This window comes from Myodes glareolus, chromosome 3, assembly GCF_982192425.1.
Source record: "Myodes glareolus chromosome 3, mMyoGla1.1, whole genome shotgun sequence".
Classification (NCBI taxonomy): domain Eukaryota; kingdom Metazoa; phylum Chordata; class Mammalia; order Rodentia; family Cricetidae; genus Myodes; species Myodes glareolus.
Window position 1 is genome coordinate 9,359,823 of NC_142028.1, and position 19,919 is coordinate 9,379,741.

At 40.1% G+C, this 19,919-nt stretch overlaps 1 protein-coding gene across 1 annotated transcript in view; it reads right to left on the reverse strand.

The window, feature by feature from the left end:
- Window positions 1-339: 339 nt before the first annotated feature.
- The window catches only part of Etnk1 (ethanolamine kinase 1), a 42,651-nt gene continuing 23,071 nt past the window's right edge, over window positions 340-19,919 (reverse strand). Inside the window, exons 5-8 of the mRNA XM_048432625.3 lie at window positions 14,177-14,260; window positions 11,957-12,117; window positions 5,750-5,823; window positions 340-5,538 (exon numbers count right to left, since the gene is read on the reverse strand). Of these exons, the coding sequence (XP_048288582.2) occupies window positions 5,466-5,538; window positions 5,750-5,823; window positions 11,957-12,117; window positions 14,177-14,260 (392 nt within the window). The 3' untranslated portion in view covers window positions 340-5,465. The remainder of the gene's footprint in view (window positions 5,539-5,749; window positions 5,824-11,956; window positions 12,118-14,176; window positions 14,261-19,919) is intronic.

A 19,919-nucleotide genomic window follows, 5' to 3' on the forward strand; every position in this document is an offset into this window, starting at 1 on the left:
AGTCAGCAAGCCCTAATGACCATGTGTCCATGCCCTGGGAGCTGGGGTCCAGGTGTGTGTGGAGCACCTGGATTGCTGGTGTCCTGGGATCCAAACTCCAAGCCTGATGATTGCTCAGTAATTAACTGCTCTCCGAAGCAGACGGCTCCCGGCTCTTCGGGCCTTATGGTAACTCTGGAAAGCCCTTGTTTCTTCTCTGGTTTTAGGGAGTGAAACTAAGACAGTGAGTGTACTTGCTAGGCAAACACTCATCACTAAACTGCAATCCTTTAAAGTCTTGTATTTCCATATATTCTACAAGAGACAATCACCAAATTGAGTATGAATAACACGGACACATTATAGTTAGAACTCAACTTTATTGTTACAACCAATGCTTATTTACAGAATATAAATCTCTTCAAAAAGATACATTCCTTCATTTAATCAATGGTAGAAAGCCTTATTAAACAGAAATAAAGCCTAAGCCGCACTTGTATCTTAACAGAAACACGGCTTCGTTGCAAGTCCATGAACACAGAACACAAATGTCACTTCAGCAGCTACATGAATGAGGCTGTTGATTTCACTGGCGATGCCATTTTAGCCACGAAACAAATCTTACTTAAATTAACAGTAGTAAAACTTAAATTTCAAACATAAAAATATGTAACAACAAAGGAAAAAGCAGGAAGTATCTCCGCTAGCAAACAGATGAGCAAGTTCTCCGGCACTCAGACACTGGCTGAGGCGTAGGGAAACCTAGGACAAAGGCTGCATTCATCTGCGAGGTATCGATGCATGTTCAGTGCTGAGACTATCCGTAGCACTTACAGTCCATACAAAGCAGCATTAGACTACAATTCACATTTGAGAAACACAAATTTCAGATCTATGCCACAGCTTCCCAATTCAACAGACAGCTAACGCAATGACAGTTCTCATTTCAGTTTTTCCCCTTGCATATAGGTAACACCATGTCTTCTTCCTTCAATTAGGATGTTTGACCTTGCTGTACAAAAGCTCCTAAATACAGAAACGTTCTTGTGGGTTCCATTAGTTTACAGTTACTTTAGTACAGGTAAATACAGAGGACAACTTTAGATTATTGACAATGAACACTCAGTTTGTCACTACCTACAAACAAGCAGCAGCATGCCACAGTGCAGGCATGGCGAGCAGGTACTCTGTTCCCTCCACTGCTCTGCAGGTGTCAGTGGGTTTCAACCCAGCTCTCTAAGATCCTGGCTAGGAAGCCTGTAATTCCAATCCACTAGGTTTTCCTGCTCTACTTTCACACACCAATCAAAAGACAAGGTGATGTTTCAGTTCTGTAAGCATCTAGTGTTTTATTAACGTATTAATCGGCTCAAAATTATCACAGTGGGCAAGATAACTAAAAGGTAAAACTGTAACTATTTGAAGAAGTATTTTTGCAAGTACACACGCCATACAATGCACAATGGACAAAGGTGGTGTTGGTGGTACCACAGCGCACAGTCCAGGAGAGTAGCCTCCAACACACAACTTTAAAGTGCTTATGAGTGAAGCATCAGTATTTGTTTCTAATCCAAACACTTTGGGGTCTCTTCCCATATCAAATTGTGCCAAAATTGAAAAAATTTCAGCATAAAAACTACTCAAATAAATCTAACTCATTTAACATATCACTGAATTTAGTCTTCAAGAATTCAAGGTAATACAAAAACCTCAAGTATTTTCTTTTACAGAAATACGGGCTGAAGTTCCAAAAACAGGGATGTTTTATCTGGAGTAGCTAGTAGCACTTGTCAAACCCAAGATTTAACACTGCCGTCACTCCAGGGAAAGGCAGCTCGCCATGCCTCATCTTGCCTTTCACAACAGAAACATGACTGAAGATGCAGCTCAGCTTCACAGTAAAGGCCATCATGACATCTGACAGAGAAGACAGACCACAGCACCTGGCCCTGAAGTGAGACACTCAGAGGCTAGTCTCCACCTGCGCTCACCTTCTGTGTGAGGTAGCACATGATGCTGCTACTAGGAAAACCCCAGGACAAAGCACTGTTGACTTTGTCAACAGGATGACAGATTAACAAGGAACTATTTAAGTCTACAGTACTCAGGAATGCAGTATAAAATGCTTAAAAGCAAGTCAGGAAAAACCAAAACCCCGACACTACTCCCTTTCCACCTGGTAGTGAGAGCATCAGGAGGTACAGGCGGTTTCTGGGTAACTCAGAAGCCTGAGGACTTTTCCTCTAGAGTGCTTGGGGGAATTCTTCCTTTAAGTCTAAACTCATCAAGTTAAAATAAACACGGGATAGTTGTCATAAAAGCCACCATTATTCTCACAGCCCCACACTGAACTTACTCCAGAGAAGCCACCTGACAAAACTAAGAGATGCCCTTTGCCCTTTGTCTTGTATGGGTGTGATTTACAGTCACAGTGAATATCAAGATTTTGTTGAAAGTGTCATCAAACTCTGAAAATAGAAAAGGGGGCCACACTTCAGTTTATAAACATCAAATTACATTTTTAGCTTTCTCTACCCTCAAATTGTGACTCACAGAGTGAGCATTATAAATTCACTGCTTCCCAGAATCTAACACACAAAAAAAATCAACAGCTGAGTAAAAACTGGAGAAAAGTCTTATTAGGCACTGAGAGGCTGAATAAATAAACACAACATTAACCAAACCCAATAAAGCTCACTTCCAGTTCTTGCTTTCTCACTGCACAGCTGGAGGTGTGCACAGCTCCCAGCCAAACACCAACAGACTGGATCACTTAGTGACAGAAAAACTTCTACAAAGGAGAATGCAAAACTACACACTCTTGTATGCAGGACACAACTCACACTAATTACAGCTGCTTATTTACACTGTCCTATTTACACTCCAGGCAGACCTAGTTGATGAGGTTTGTGCTCATGTTGATCTCAGGCAGATCATGTCAACAGTGAGACGTGTCCACCACATCTCATTTCCAAAAAATGGTGGTAGCACAGGATTAGGAGAAGGGAAATCAAATATCATTGGTCAGGTTCAAGATCATACGGGTGTGCCAGGGAGACAGGATCAGGGTAGAGGGCAGAAATGTGGAATTTTGCTTGTTACAGCATCCAGGCCACTACGGTCTATTGATTAACATTGAACATCCATGAATGCCACTTCTAACATCCACTTTCATATTTACAAAATGAGCTTACCACCAGTTGAGTGATTAGGTAAGGCATTCAAGTTCCTTAGCTTAACAAAAGAAGGCAACTTACATCCTAGCAAGCCTCAGGACACATTTTAGAGGGATGCTCTTCCAAGCTGTCCCGCTGTACCCTCTTTAGAATCCCTTACATGGTCAATACAAAGGAAAGACATTTTGAATCCTGTTGATAATCTACACCATGATCCCCAAAAGCTGTATGGGAAGCAGGCGCATCAGAGCACCCAAATCTGGCCAAGGAATGGGGACAACAGTTTACATGTGCTCGTCTTCTTCCAAGATCTCCTCCATGCTAGCAGGGTGAACAAGGACGCCTCACTGTGGGTGCGTGCACCGCCACCGGCGTCTCTGGGGCAGCTGTCTCAGCTGGCTGCTATGCAGTCCACCAGCAGCAGCAGCAGCATGGTAAGCCTCCACTCAAAGCACTCTCAAGTAAGAACAGGAACAAACTAGCCAACACTGTCTTCTCCAGTGTTTCCACGTGACACATACTTTTGGATTTTAAGAGGAGGAAAGCAAAGAATCAGGAGGCTCACATTTTTACCATTCTATGACAATGTTCCAATCACAAATAAAAATTCCACTAAGCCAGTTTTTGTAGGTTTCCTTTAACATTGAAAAGAGCTAGTCATTATTTGTTTTCATTCAAAGAAGTCGGCAGAATTGTAATGATCTTACAGTAATGTGATTCATAAAAACAAAAGTGAACTTTACAACATTAGGGAGGTAGAAACCAAATCCAGGTCTAACACTGTTAGAGACACATACTTAGGAGTCTATTTACGTGGCTAGAATTTACCATCTCAAATGGCCATGGCTGTAAGTGTTTCTACTTACTTTATTAGCTTTGAACACGTTGAGACAATCCAAGTATTTTAAAGCACTTGTCTGAGAACAGAAGTCATGTGGAACAATATACCAGACAATGTCTTAGGATAGATCTGTGCTGCAGACTTTAAATATGCAGATCCATGGAGCCAACTTAGTACAAAAGCACTTATGTGACCAAAGTGCAAAGCCTGTCTGACTAAGCTAAGTTAAGTTAGCTGTGACTGTTCAAGTCCACAGTCTTCAAAGATTAAAGCCTTCTGGTCTACCTCAAAGACCGAACTTCCTTCCATATAATAATTGCTTCCCTCTCACACCTATACAAAAATAAAAACTAGACTAACAAAAACAAGATAAAACAAGTCCTCCTACCACGACTACTTATTTAATTCACATTTCCTTATTTGTTAAGATTTTAAGTATTCAAGCTCAATGACCTACCTAAATGTTCCTTACTGGTTCTTCTAACTGCTTTAACAATATTACTCTGAAATTACATGTATAAGCAATCATTTGCTGACTCTACAGACACAAAACAAACCTAAGGAATGAATCTGAATAGAAAGAATCTAAATGATATTCCTTGCTTCCAAGTATGATGAACTCTGTATGTTTGTTTCAAATAGGAACAATATCAGCTACTACTAAACAAAAAAAAAAGAATCAAGTTAAACAAAATTTTTGGTTAGAAACAATTTGATAGGTAAATTCTAAAAACTGGGACTATTACCTTAAATGACCATATCTAGTATTTTAAAACATGACTTAATACACATTTTAACATTAAATTGTTATAGTTGTATTCCAGGATTATACAGTAAATATATTTTATATTGTCAGGCTATATAAAGAGACAATTTAACTCTAAGTTGTATTCTTCAGAGAAATTATTTCCAATTTCCAATTCAAGAACGTAGACCCCTAGAGACAGTAACTGTCTTGCTCCCTCTTAAGTGGGCACTTCTCTAGAAAAGTCTAGAACACCCTAAGTTACTATGAAGGCAGTGACTGCCATGTCAACAGTAAATGGTTCATTTTACAAAGGTCACACCAAACAAGAATGTTCTTCTAAAATTAACCCTATTAACAAAACTTTTAAAAGATCTCTACAACATCTCATTTCATACTCTGAACCAACAAATGAAAGATGAAAAGTAGTCAGTCATGTCAAATCTGTAACAAGTAATCACATGTAACACGGACTGTGCTGCCAAAGGCTAAAGCCAACTCAACTCTTTCCACTGATGGACAAATCTCTAGCCCGTCACATACTGACAACAGTAACCATATTTTTAACATCACTCTATTTAAAAATAGATTGGTTGTTTAGAGGCATAATTTGTAAAGCAAGATAACCAAATTCAATGAGTGTTAACAAATATTGGCTTTCGGGATTTCTTAGGAAACATCCACAAGCACTGCTCAGCTCCTGGAGAACAATGAGGTCTCTTCTTTACTCGGGCATCTTCAGCGCTGTGACCTCGGGCTTCATTTTAAAGTACTGGTTAAAGCGAACAACAGCATACCTAGTGAAGAAAGAACAAGGAAAGCTCAGAGCTGACCTCAGCCCTTCAGCTTAGCCTGCTGCACCCCTACTGGACACCCCTATGCTGAGCACTTGCCAGCCTGGAAGCTTCTCATGGCTTAAGTGCACGTGGCCTTCAGAGTGCTGCCTGCCACCTCTACTAGAACGACCCAGTCCAGACACACAGCACCTCACAGCTCACATCGTCTTACCCAAGGAAATCAAACTCAATTGTGGAGTACTTGGCTTGGATCAAAGCCCAGAGTCCCCAGAAGAAATGAGAAGCCTTAAAGAGAAGAAAAATGAAGAATTATAAAAACAAATTTTTGTACACAATACAAAATTGTTAATTCTATGCTTTTCATCAATTGCATGCACAGTACTTTCCTTCTTTCTACTTTTTTGGTAAACACTGAACCTAGATCTACAGAGTTACCTATACTCTCTAGCCCCCAAAGTATCTCCTCCCTTCTGTTAATTTTCACACAACAGAGCCAGAACAGAACGTACTGAAGCAAGGTAGTTACTTGGTCATCACTGATGACTCTGTCTACACAGAAAGCAACAAAGACAGAATGACTTGTAAACTGAAGTCTGGTAGTTCCAATAGTCTTTGCCCAGTGCAGAATTTAGCATTCCACATAATATACAGACACAAGTAGTAGTTCACACTCTTCCACCATCTATTTTATTGGCTCCATTATACACATAAATTACAATACTGATTAGCGAGTCTATCTGTGAAACCTGTATCCTAGAACTTAAAACTAATGGATTAAAAATTTTAACATAATTGTGTATATGCCTTACAAAAATTTTGTAAATGATTAGCATTGTGATTTTACATGTTTGTTTGAGTGGCTCCAGTATCTATGTACACCACGTGCATACCTGGTGCCCAGAGTCCAGAAGAGCATTTTAAAACTCCTGGAATTGGAGCTACAGACTGCTGTGTGCCACCATGTAGGTGCTAGGACCAAATGTCAATTCCCTCTTGAAAAGCAGCCTGTGCTCTTAACCTATGGGCCATCTGTCCAGCCCCATTTTCTTTTTTAATTATATTGTGTGTGTGTGTGTGTGTGTGTGTGTGCACGTCTCACACAAGCAGTGTGCATGTACATGGATGTGAAAGAATGATGACAAATTGTAGAACTGTTTTTTCCTTCCATCATATGAGTTCACTAGCTCACAAATAATTTCCATTTAGATATGATATTTTAAAATTCTGTTAATACCAGTCAGCAGCAAGATAGTTCAATAAGGAAAAGAGCTCTGAATCTAATCCCAGGAACCATGACAGAAAGAAAAATCTCCTCCCAAATGCTGTCCCGACTTCCAATGTGTGCACGGACGCACATATGGACACGCGTACGCACATGCACACACAAATGACAAACTAAAATTTTTAATTTTTTTTCTAATTCTGGTACCATGGGGGTGTTCTTCCTAGCTTCTACCACCTACCCACAGCAGCTCCCAGTTATCTGTATGTGGGCACCAGGCATACAAGTGGTACAAAGACATACACACAGGCAAACACTCATACACATTTTTTAATAACAAAAATGAATTTTACTTTCCCAGAAATACTTTACTTTTACTAAAGATGCTCTAAAAAACATAATAATGTTAAAAACCCGATTTTATTTCTGGTATCTCATCTATAGCCAAAGCACCAAAAGCGGCCAGTGAGATCACTCAGTGCAGCAGCTCTGAACCTGTGGTTGAAACACTTTGGGGGTTGAGTGACCCTTCCACAGAAATCACCTAAGACCATCAGAAAACACAGGTTCACAAAAGTAGTAAAATTGCAGTTATGAAGTAGCAATGAAAAACATTTTATGGGTGGGGGTCATCACAACATGAGGAACTGTATTTAAGGGTCACAGCACTGGGAATGTTGAGGACCACTGGCTTAGAGCCAAGCGGCTTGCTACCAACCATGCCGGACAATCTGAGTTTAATATCCAGGAACCATACGGCAGGAGAGAAATATGGCATGAGCATGCCCGTGCCCACACAAAGTAAATAAATACATGAAACGATTGTTTCGGTGTGCAGTGTCAGCCTGAGACTTCAGTGCCTGTCAGTATCAACAGCCACGGAGAAATGCAAATCAGCACAACAGAGATTCTCACTAAGTCAGAGTGCAGTTCTACTGCTGTATGACCCAGCTATGTACACTTCTGGGTATTCACCGCGAGGTCCCATCTTCCATACAACAGAGACTCACAGTAGCCAAATTATGGAACCAATCTAGGTGTCCAAAAGAGGGCTGGACAAAGAAGGTATCGATGGCATGTCTGAAATCATAATGGATGAAGTGACATCAGCTGCAGAACTGACTCAGTTGAGATCATCACGTTACGTGTGTTATCCAGTCTCACAAAGACCAATACTGCATGCTTTCTCATTTGTAGGTCCTACAATTTACACGTACGTAAAATTATGTGATCATGTATGTATTGATGACATAAATAGAAGCAACACTGCTTACAAACAAAAGGACTAATAGAAGGATGAAGGGAAGAGAGATGTAGCATGCTCCAAGTACACACATGTAAAGCTCCAAGTCTAAGTACCGGTCTCTGGCCTCCATCTTTGGAGGCCCCGTCCCTATGCCCGTCAAGCCTTGACCTCTCCCCGGAGGACCAAAATCTTGACCACTCCCCCAGTCTTTTTAAACTGTTTCCCCAGAAAGTTCCCTAGTGGTCTCTCCCCCCACCCCACCCCACTCCCGGTTCCCCTGAGAGCACGGGAATCCCATTAAACCTGGATATTTTTCAATTTGGTTTGTTGTGATTTGGCTTGATTGGGATTTTTGTGTAGGCTGAAAGCTCACATTAGGAAAATTCCTAACATCTTGGAGGTCCCACCAGGTAGGGCGGCCTTTCCGCGTGGCCTAAGGAAAGCCCCCAGTCCACAATCTGAGCTCTCCACACCATGCTAAAACCAGCTCCCAGGCTACAGTGGCGGCGTCTTGATGAGTCCCTTTTAGTTGTCTATGCTATAGGATTTTGGAAAGACCCATTCACACTTAACTTTTGTAGATTATCGGACTCTTGTGGAAGTCGCAGGTCTGCGCCAAGAGTTTGATCTCAGTGGCTAGACCAGGTCCAGCTGAGGTGGACTTTGTTTGCTTTAGGGACTTCTAGCATTCAATTTTCATGACCCCGTTAGGCCTAAGAACTACTGCTGTTTCTGGCCTGCCTCTCAAGGTCAGTCAGATCCCTTGTGTTTAGCCGTGCAAACAGTGAGTGTCTCTCCAGGGAGGACAGAATGATGCACCACCAAACTAACCTTCCTTAAGTCATTTCTGTCAGGCCTTCCTCAGGCTGTGAGAGGCCATGGACTAAAGCCTCGCAATGGCCCTGGGCCTCACACTGCCACCAGCACTAAGGCATAGATCTCAGCAGCAAGCCAGTTTTCCCAAAGACGCCACTGGCATAAAGGGAACCATCGGGAATCTAATGAGAAGTCACGGCTTTCCACTAATTCCCACTTACGCTTTAATCCTAACTGAACTACTAGATTAATCACATTAAAACTCACTCACCATGTTGATCCATAGCTCAACTATAAGGCACATTCCCTATGTGATCTCATTTCCCCCACTTGCTAAGTGTTGTAATTCCAAATGGGGGATTATATTGTGATTTATGAAATAAGCCTCAAATAACATTATTTCCACCATGGAGATCTCAATGACAAGACACAGGGATCCTGCGAGACAGGGCTGAGGACAGATGAAACTGAAACTGTCAACCATGACACCAGGAACCCTCCCCATGATTCTTGCTCCACAGCAATGATGAAAAGAGCAGCTGGAGAAAGACCTTAAACTTGAAGGCAGGAATAACGGTGGGTATTTACTATCCACTCAAACATGTAAAATATGATAAAAGCAGTAATTCCAGCACCTAGGAGGCAGAGGCATGTGGACCTCTGTAAGTTTAAGACCAGCCTGGTCTAAAACCACAACAACAAAACAAAAAATAAAAAGAAAAGAAAACAAAACAAAAAAACAAGCAAATAAGGACAAAAAGAAAGGAAGCTAGCAAGCACAAGTCTCAAAGGGAAGGTCTGTGCACACCTCTACACAGGCCCGACCAGTCTTTCTATTCTGCAGAGAGCACAAAAGGGAAGAGAGCATTCACATAACAGAGGCCAGCAGAATTTTGGTTTAAAAAAAAAAAAAAGAGGGCTTTAGACAAAAGCTAACTAGTATTATTCATGAACAACCAGAAGTTGGCATTAGACTTCACAATATATGAACTTACTATATACTCTTCCTTTTGGAAAACCATACACAAGTTCAGAGAAACTGCTAAATGAGTAATATGATTAGAACAATTAGACAATGAGATGGCTCAGTGAAAAAAGGTGTTCGCCATCAAGCTGGAGAACATGAGTTCAATGTCTGGTCCAATGTGGTGGTGAAAGAACTCATACCTGCAAATTGTCCTCTGTTCTCCACACATGCACACATACACACATTCACACACACACATTCTCACACAACAAAACGTAACAAAATATTTTCAAAAATAATTTTGAAATTTGATGTCTATTATTTGTCCCTTATCTTTTTTCTATCAGAATGTAATAAATGATGTGGGAACAATGGGCACATGGAGACAATAACATTCTTCACCTTGTTTCTTTGCATGTATATATCTGTAAATACAGGTGTGTGGGCACATACACACATGTGTATGTGCATATGTGCAGAGGTCACTGTCTAGAGTGTCTTCCTATCATCTCTCTCCACCTTCTACACTGAGGGAGGATCTATCACTTGAACCCAGAGCTCACCAACTGAGCTAGTCCAGCTAGTTAGATGGTTCCAGGAATCACAGGCACTGGGTCACAGAAAGGCTGCCACACCTACCCAGCTTTTTCACTGGGTGCCGTGGGACCAATCTCTGATCCTAATGCTTGCACAGAGAATACTTTACTCACTGAGGCATTTCTTGAGACTAGAGCCAACCAACTAGACTGGCTGACTGCCCAGCCAGCAGGTCCAGGCAGTCACCTGCCCACCCCTCTCACTAGCACTTGAGTTACAGGTTTATGTCATGCCTACTTTCACAACGGTGCTGGGGATCGCTCACTGAGTCATCTCTGCAGTCCTTGTATAAATGACATTCTGTGACTGTTTGCTGCAGCCAGCATGGCCAACTGCACCTGTAACCACAATACCAGGGAGCCTAGACAACAAGGCTAGAGGACACATGGGGTCACATAAATATATTTAAAATACAATAAGATTTTTGTTTATTTTGGTTTCGTTTAGTTTATTTAAGATAATATAGTTCAGACTGGTCTTCCTTGCTGTATGGCCAATCAGATGATAAACTCTAAATCCCACTGCATCTGCTTCCTAAGAGCTGGAATTGTAGGCGTTTCCCCCTTAAATCATGTGTAAGTTTATTTCTAACTGCACTTTGCTAAGAATTTTAAATAGATATTTTGTTAAGTTTTACCAAAAAATTCTACCTTTTCATTCAAAGTTATAAGCATTTTGAAGGATTTTAAATGCTCAGCATCTGATTAATGAACCATGTACAGATGCAATCCCAGAATCAAAAATAGCATGTGAACATTGCAGGATGTCTGTGGGTGAGTCTCGTTACACATTCGGCAGCCTCATTAGCTGCCCAGCAACTCTACTACATGGGCTTCAGACAGCAGCTATCACGTCTGAACACCTCCTCTCATTTGAGGTGTGCTGAGTGTCTCTGGGGAATCCGTGCTACAAAAGACTATCAACAGTCTAGGTGAGGGCCAGCACTGCAGTCTATCTGAAAAAACAGTACAGTCAATGCTGTGGGAGCACATTCCACTCCTTCAGCCAATAGCATTTAAGATACCAGCCCACTTGGGCGTGGTCTCATACTGTAAATTCAGCTGTAAAGCATGTGCTCTCCTACTTGGGGCTCCTAGACTCTGTTCCTGTTAGCACAGAGGACTGTTATCTAGAACAGTGATCTGTAAGTTTCCTTTTATTATTCATAATTCTAAAGTGGCGTGGGATTATTTTGTGACTTCTGCCTTCAGGTCAATGCTTCCAAAGCCAATTTTGCAAAGTCATATTAAAATCTATAAAGTAGCTGAAGGATTGATCTAGCTACTCAGTAATGTCTTAACATAATCAGCTGCAAGTTATGCTAATGAACTACAACCGTCTCAGAAGATAACAGTATTTTCAAACTAAATGCAGGTAAAGATAAACAAGTAGATAAAACAAAAACAAATATGACCTTAAAGCAAGGAAATAAATTAATTGCCAAACTGTAAGCAATCATGGGTTTTCATTATTCTAAATAACAAAATCCACAAAACTAAAAACTTTTATGAGATGATGAAAATTTAGTTAGTTGCATTAGAAAATTTTCATTGATTCTATTTAAACTTACCAATGCAAATTGATTGACTTGAATGAAGAGTGTCTCTACTTCCTTTTCAGTGACTTCACTGCCAAAGCCTTTATACTCCTTGTAGGCTTCCAGGTAAGCCCGCAGCCACTGGCCCTGGAGTTCTCTATCTGGATAGAGACTATAATCTACGTCACTGACACCTGAGGAGAAACAGACTATGAGAAACTCCCTTCAGCATGCCAAAGTACTACGACCAACTTTTTAACTGAAAAAGTAAAGAAACCTTCCACTTCTGCTAGCACAACCTTACTATTAAACAACAGGCCAGTCGTTCAGAATCCCAGCTAACATCAGACACACAGCTGCTCGTCATCTTAGGACACTGATGCCCTTCCCTACGGAAGGCACACTCTACATCTGCATGCGCCCTGGGTGGTTTTAAGCACTACAGGGTGAGGAGATGAGCAAGCCCAGCCGCTACACAATTTCTGATCCCACTCAGGGTAAACATACTCTTTCTTGAAAACTTTATCCCTAGGTTAAACTGTTAAAAAGTTTCAGAAAATATATTTGCTCCCATTTATCATCCAACTCTGGTATTTTCTATTTCTGCTTTTTTCATTTCTTTTGAAAGGAGAAGTAGAAGGAGGGGAAAAGATGAAGAAGGGAACAAAGAAAAGTAGGTGGGCCATTGCCACAGTCCTATGACCCACCCTAAAGTTTCTACTATTCTTGCCTGGCATTTGGGATTCTTCATAAATATTCTAAACCCACCTCTCTAATGTAACCTTTGCTCTTCCGTCGAGAGCTTTGTATCCTAGTGACAGCAATCTCATTGTGGTAGTTTAAAAAAAAAACAAAACATAAAGGAAAACCGGCACCCAAAGGGAGTGGCACCATTAGGGTATATGGCCTTGTTGAAGAGGGTGTGGTCTTGAGTTACTGTGGAGGTGGGCTTTAAGATCTCACGTATGTTCAAGATACTGCCTAGTGTCTCAGACCACTTCCTGTTGCCTGAAAGATGTAGGACTCTCACTACTTCAGTATCATGTCTACCTGCATGTCATCATGTGGCACCCCGATGATAATGGACTACACCTCTGAAACTAAGCTACCACTTCAATGAAATGCTATTCCTTTGTGGGAGTTGCTATGGCCATGGTGTCTCTTCACAGCAGCAGAAACTCTAACTAAGGCACTCATCTTAATGCTGCCTCCCTCCCTTTTCTTCTACTTGCGTATCCGAATACTACCTAACATTTGAGTTTTAATTCAGCTTTTCCCCACAGAAGTTCTAAGACAATTGTGGCTTCTTCCTTCATAGCTACAACAGTATGCATGTCATGAAAGGGTGATCTCTTTTTTGTAAGTGGAGTAGGGGAGTTCAAGACAGGGTTTCTCTTTACAGCCTGGCTGGCCTTGAACTCAGAGATCCACCTGCCTCTGCCTCCCACGGGCTGGCTTGAAAAGATGAATTCTTATTGTACATAAACCTATTCCTGTCTACGGGACAACGCGTGCACATATGTGCAGCAGCATAGATACAGGCTGCAGCTTATGTATGGTACATCTGGCAGGACTAAGTAACTAGAAACAGAACTTTCACCTAGCCTGCTAATCTGAAATATACAAAAAGACAGGAGTCTATTGCAAGAGCAAGTTCAGTAATAAGATATCCTCGCTAGGAAAGAAAAAAAACACTCAAAGCATTTTCTAATCTTTATTTTCAGAAACATATAGCCATGATAATTACATTTTAATTGTATATTAATTGTAATTAATTTCATCTAAATAAAAATACCTTGTTTTATATGCAATTATAGAAAATTCAGGAGTAAAAAATGTTCAATCTTTTAATAGCTATAATCAAAAAGAAAAAAAAATCCAAAATTTAAGCATTTTGTTAAAAAGCATTTCAAGTGCCATGCTGCTCTGCTGTGCTAGGGATAGAAGGCAGAATCTCTGCACATGTCATAGAGGCGCAGAGCTAAAACCCCAGCCCCAACAATGGCCACCACACGACCAACACCTGGGCTCCTCCCTGCAGTACTAGTGAGTTCTTCTCACACAGGCTATGACCATCCCTTTTGTGCAGTATTTCTGATGGCAAATAACAAAAAAGCTCTTTTCTCCAAGTAAACACAGCCAGCCGTCAAGTCAGAGGGCAGGTGTGCCACTCCCACTCAGGGTCTCATCCTTAAAACAGCCCTGGGAATGACACTGTTAGTAGGAACCCCAACAGTGATGTGTGGGTCTCACCTGCAAATTCATTGAAATGATTTCCAATATCATATGCCAGGTAGTTGTATCCAGAATACTCATAATCAATAAACTGTACGTCACCTATATAAGACACAAAAACAAAGCAGATAAGAAATCACATACATGATCAAAAGATCCCTATGCTACCTGTAATTCAATCCTTTCATACTTGTCTCAATGCGTGTGCTTGGTTACATGCACTTCTGAGACAACACAGGGTGAGGCTGTGAATTTTATGGCAATGAGCTTTACAAAATTCAAATTATATCTCTTGATCAACAGCATTTTGAGAACATATTTTTGTTTAAATGAAAATATAGTCATTTCTGAGTTATAACAGAAGATGTTTCTTACCACATGGGGGCATCAGTAATTTAAAAATTCATGTTTAATGAGAAATAACTCTCTTTGGAAATTGTTAACAGCCTATCTTAACAAAACATCACCTATAACACACTGTATAGCAAGCTTATCTACATATGAAAATCAAACATAAACTCTGAAAACGTGAATCCTGTGACTGACAGTGCTAACACTCACTGAGCAATCTGACGTTATCACCAGTTTAAGAAATGAGTAGGTATGTCAGGCATAATTACATAACTGAGCTTTCCATGTCTCAGGGCTATGCAGCAGCACTTTCACCTTTTAAAGTGAACAATGCTACAGTTTCTAACATTTTTAAGTTTTATTAATTTTTACATGAATTAAAATTAAGATTTCGTGTGTGTGTTGTGTGTGTGAGAGTGAGAGAGAAAGAGAGAAAGAGAGAGAGAGAGAGAGAGAGAGAGAGAGAGAAGCCAATCCTGTTAGCCTTTTTTTAAAAAAATTATTTATTTATATTTTATGCACATTAGTGTTTTGCCATGAGTGTTGGGTCTCCTGGAACTAGAATTACAGACAGTTGTGAGCTGCCATGTGGGTGCTGGGAATTGAACCCGGGTCCTCTGGAAGAACAGTCAGTGCTCTTAACCACTGAGCCATCTCCCCAGCCCCCTGTTAGCCTTTTATAAGTGAATATTACTACTTAGGAATTTTTAATATTTAAGTACTCATTATGGGGGGATTACATGTAAATCTACAAGTTGTATATGCACAAAATAAATAAAATTAGACGCTATTAATTTTGAGAAAAGAAAAAAGCTAATGTACGTTACTGTCTACATTGGAGCAATGTGCACACCATGGAGCTACAGGTAAGGTGGACACAAGAATGACTGAGAGTCATTTCCAGGATGCCCAGGCTGAGAAAACATGTGTCACTCCAACTTTTAACCAGTGACCACAGGTGACAAAACAGACTCCTGGTCTATACAGTGGCATTTCCCAAATAAAACAGCATCAGAATTTTAATGTCTTAATAGACATTTGTATAGCTGATCCAAAAAGTATATTGAGCATATTCAATCACCAGGAAAAAGAAAAACATAATGACCAAAAGATTGTGTGGTAAATGTAAATTTTTTCAGAAAACAATTATATTTAATAAAGTTCTAAAACTCTAAGAATAGCAAGAGGCTGGGGAGTAGCTTGGTGGTGGGGTGCTTGCTTGCCTAGCAGGCACCAGGCTTGGGGTTGATCCTCAACGGGGGGGGGGGGGGGGGGGATCAAAGTATATTTAAGTTTGCAAAACTGGACACAATATTGTTACAATAAATGTAAGGTTTCTAAGTGTTCCTGAGAACAAACCACACTGCAGTTCAGCCACAAGTGTGACCTGCTGCAAGCCCAGGACTACTGGACAAGCATACCCATAACTAAAGGACCTCACTGAGCAACAGAAGGGACCGGAGCAAGGCTGGCAATGAGAAGTTGCAGATAAGCACCATGCAGGGCAAGTCCTTGACTCACACAAAGCTTTCAAAATTAATAGTTAAAATATGAGTTGTGAATATGGATGCTGAATCAATCAATACATTGTGATGCAATTTATTAAAATATGTCTAAGAAAAGAGAGCATACTGAATACAGAGCAGAGATGAAGTGAAACAAACCCTAACAAAATGCTCAGCTCCTTTTACTACAGGTGATAACAAGAGACTTTCCCTTTACTTTTTTTTTTTAACTTCTTTACAATGAGTATTTCTGAGGGAAAAATGTTATTCTTAGAATACTATGTATATTCTATACAAAACCGTCAACAAGTAAACTAAATAGAATGGTCCAGAACACGTTCATCCCTCCACCAGCCTTCAAAGCACAGAACACGACATTTACGGAGGTCCACAGCTGAACCAAGCAAGCATGCCTAGCACACAGAACTTTAAATGCTGCTGTTGATGACTCTGGTTCTTTAGCACAACTCCCTGTAGAGCTCATGTTAGTTAAATGCCGATAAAATACACAGCCAGTCCTGAAGCTTACTCTCCACATAAATAACAGCTTCAATTTTCAAAATTACATTTAGAATTTGGCAAATACAGTTAAAATGGCAGGTAAAAACAGACCTGCTTATACACATAATTTAATTAAAACATAAATCATTTTAAGAAAAGTTAAAATCTGCTTCAGCATGAAAAGTTTTAGCAGTGACTTTTGTAGTAGCGTTAACTCATTAACACTGGCCTTTATGTTTAAAATGCTATGTTGAGTTTATAATGAAATCTAAAGATAAGAAAATGAAGCTAACAAAATACAGATGGGGCTGTTACCAGGCTCCGTGCATGTGAACAAGTGAGGCGACAAAGCTCCAGTCAGTGCGTTTAAGAAGCACGGGTGTGCCGCCACATGGCAGCAGCAATGGCATACCTAATCTGTAGCAGATGAAGAGAATTTGGCAAACTCACATTGTACAAGACACAAAGCTTTAAAGGAAAGAAATTTTTAAAAATCTGCATTAACTATTCTTTTCAAGTTATTACAAAGTGGAACTCAACCTTAAATTTAAAATTCTGCAATAATGTAAAATTATAGAGGCCTATTTTAGGGTGCCAGAAAAATCAAATTACAGTATTGGAAATTGCTTTCCTAGCAACAGAAATATGCTACTCTTTATCCAGTAAGTTTATTTTTTATTTCTAATACTCCCCATATTAAGAATGTTCATATCACTATTAATAAATAATTCTTAAGATGAGAATTTAAGAGGTAGACAGAGAGAGAGAACACGCCCTAGAACTGTATGTGCACTCACTCAGTTCCATGGAGGGCTTCTAGATACTCTTAACCTTTAAAAACAATGACTAGCCTAAGGGGTAGCATTGATTTTCATTATCTTAGATAATTACATCAACAACACACATACAAAGCATGATGCAAATAATGAATTTGAATTTTCAAAACTATATTTTTGGGTTTTACTCATTTGAAGCCCTTCACCACAGTAAGAAAAAATCTATAGTTATGTTGTTCAAATCTCAATACAAGAAAAAATCTTCCAATTATGAAAGTGCCTTAAAGCCATAAATGAATAACTACCCAAGGCTAATTATTTGTAACAAGACAATAAATGTCTCAACTTTATTTAAAAATAAAAAAAGAAAGTTAACAAAACGAGAACATGAACACCCTTGCAGCTCACTCTACCTGCTCTGCTGTTAGATACACAAAAACATTGATAAGGGAGAGTACCAACCTGCACGGGAATTCTGCAAAAACATTGTTTGTCTTACACAGAAACAGGCAAGAGGATCTACGCTGGGAAATATCCAGTTCTGCTCTGTATCACCTCCATCAGAGCATAAATCACTCTAAATCTTGGGGTTAGGGATTGGCAATTGCTATGTGACATATAGCCTGGAGGAAGGGACAGAAGGACCCTCCTGGCACACGAGAAGTAGTCAAATGCCGGGAGAAAAATTGAGGTCTACAGAGACACAGTTACATATGAGGAGGGGTTTCAAAAGAAAATTCAAAAAAGAAAAATGCGGTATTTGTAACATTCTCATTCAAGTATGACTCAAATATAGTGGACCTGAACACATGGATTGTAAAAAAAGCTCTACACCTCAGCCTGTGCCCATTCAAACAACCCTAATTAAACTCAGTGGTGCACACACAAAGAGGGGAGGGCTAAAGAAGATAGGGTTCAGCAGGAGTGACAAGAGACTGAGAGAATAATGGAGGGGGGATGACCAAAGAACATTATAAACATGTATGACACTAAGAGCAAAAATGAACATTGAAAACAAAGATCTATAATATCTTAGTCATTGTTCCTTAATAGTTCAGAAATGGTTTGGCTGGTTTTTAAGACATAGTTTTGCTATGCAGCCCTGGCTAGCCTGGTATTCACTATGTAGACAACACAGGTCTCAACACAAGGCAAGCTTTATGCCTCAGCCTCCTGAGAGCTACGTGCCTGACTGGGGTTCAGTTTTACAACTGCCTGCCTAACTTTGGGGTATTTTTTTTTCCTATGCAGTAGTCTAGAACAAATCACTACAGGGTTAGTACTACTCTTCACAGGACATGAGGCTCTCTCCAAGATGGTAAAAATGTTCTACACCTAAGGGCGTTCCAGTTACAGGTTTGCAGACACCTGCCAAATTCACTCAGCAGCAGCTTACAACTCCCTTTTGTTTTTAGAGGCAGGTTCCACTATGCTGCCCAGGTTGATCCTGAGCTTCTCAGGCTCCAGATATCCTACAGCTCAGTTTTGCAAATGGGTGCAATTCCGGAGTACACATCACCACCCTGGGCTCAATGAGCTAAGCCTGACAGAACACTCTAGGGAAACACTAAGCTCTAGAGAGGCTATGCTGCTAAAGAGCTTGAGCATGGAGGCCACTCATGGTAAAATACACAAAAATAAAGCAAGATGGACTGATGGATGGATAAGTGACGTGGGGTGATAAAGCACAAACTTGTCAAATCCAGACTAGGTGGCAGGTACATGGGTAATGACTATACATCAGTCACGTGCTATTTATTTATTAAAAGTTTTTATTTTTATATCTATATTTGTAGATATTTAGATCAAACAATATATATACAGCTTTTATTTGAACAAGTACAATGGTATTCCAAGCAGGTAAGCAAAGGTGTATATGTATGATATATTGGCTTTTATAAGCAAACATGTTTGTATAATTATATACTTATTTCTAGTTGCTTCATCAATAAATGTTTACATTCGTCTATATATGAATTATCTTTCAAATGAAGACAGCATTGTTTTGTTTCTGTTATTTTAGTTTTTTGAAAAGAATCTCAAGTGGTCCTCAGGATGGCCTTGAATTTCTCATCCCCTTTTCTCTACCCTCCAAACTGTCATACCCATATGTGCAATACTGAGGGTGTGTGGCACCTAAAGCTTTGAGTATACTAAGCCAGCAATATGCCAACCAAGTACCACAGGGACAGCTTCGGTGGAGACCTGCCTCAGTCTAACAAGAAGGTGCTAAAGAAAAAAAAAAACAAAAAAAAAAACTCTACAAATCTCCTAACATGTCAGATCTCTTACTTTTTAATATAAAAATATCTTCTAAGTCATTGAAACAACAAAGCTCGGCAGTAGTAAGAACAGAATGGATCTAGCCGGGAGTCAATCAGGTGACTCAGAGTAGTGGTGACTTTCCTACCTGCAGCGCGCAAAACTAAAGAAATCCCAAGAAAAGGTCTTCATTTTCTTCTACTCCTCTGAATTGCCTAAATGCTTACCAACCAACTTCCTGTACTGTACTGAAGAGAAAATGGACAATGATTAACAAAGACACAGTCATCCCCACATGTAGGCTCTTAGGAAGGAATGGGGTGGGGAAAGAATTAACCATCAGAAGGCATCCTCAAACCAAAGAAC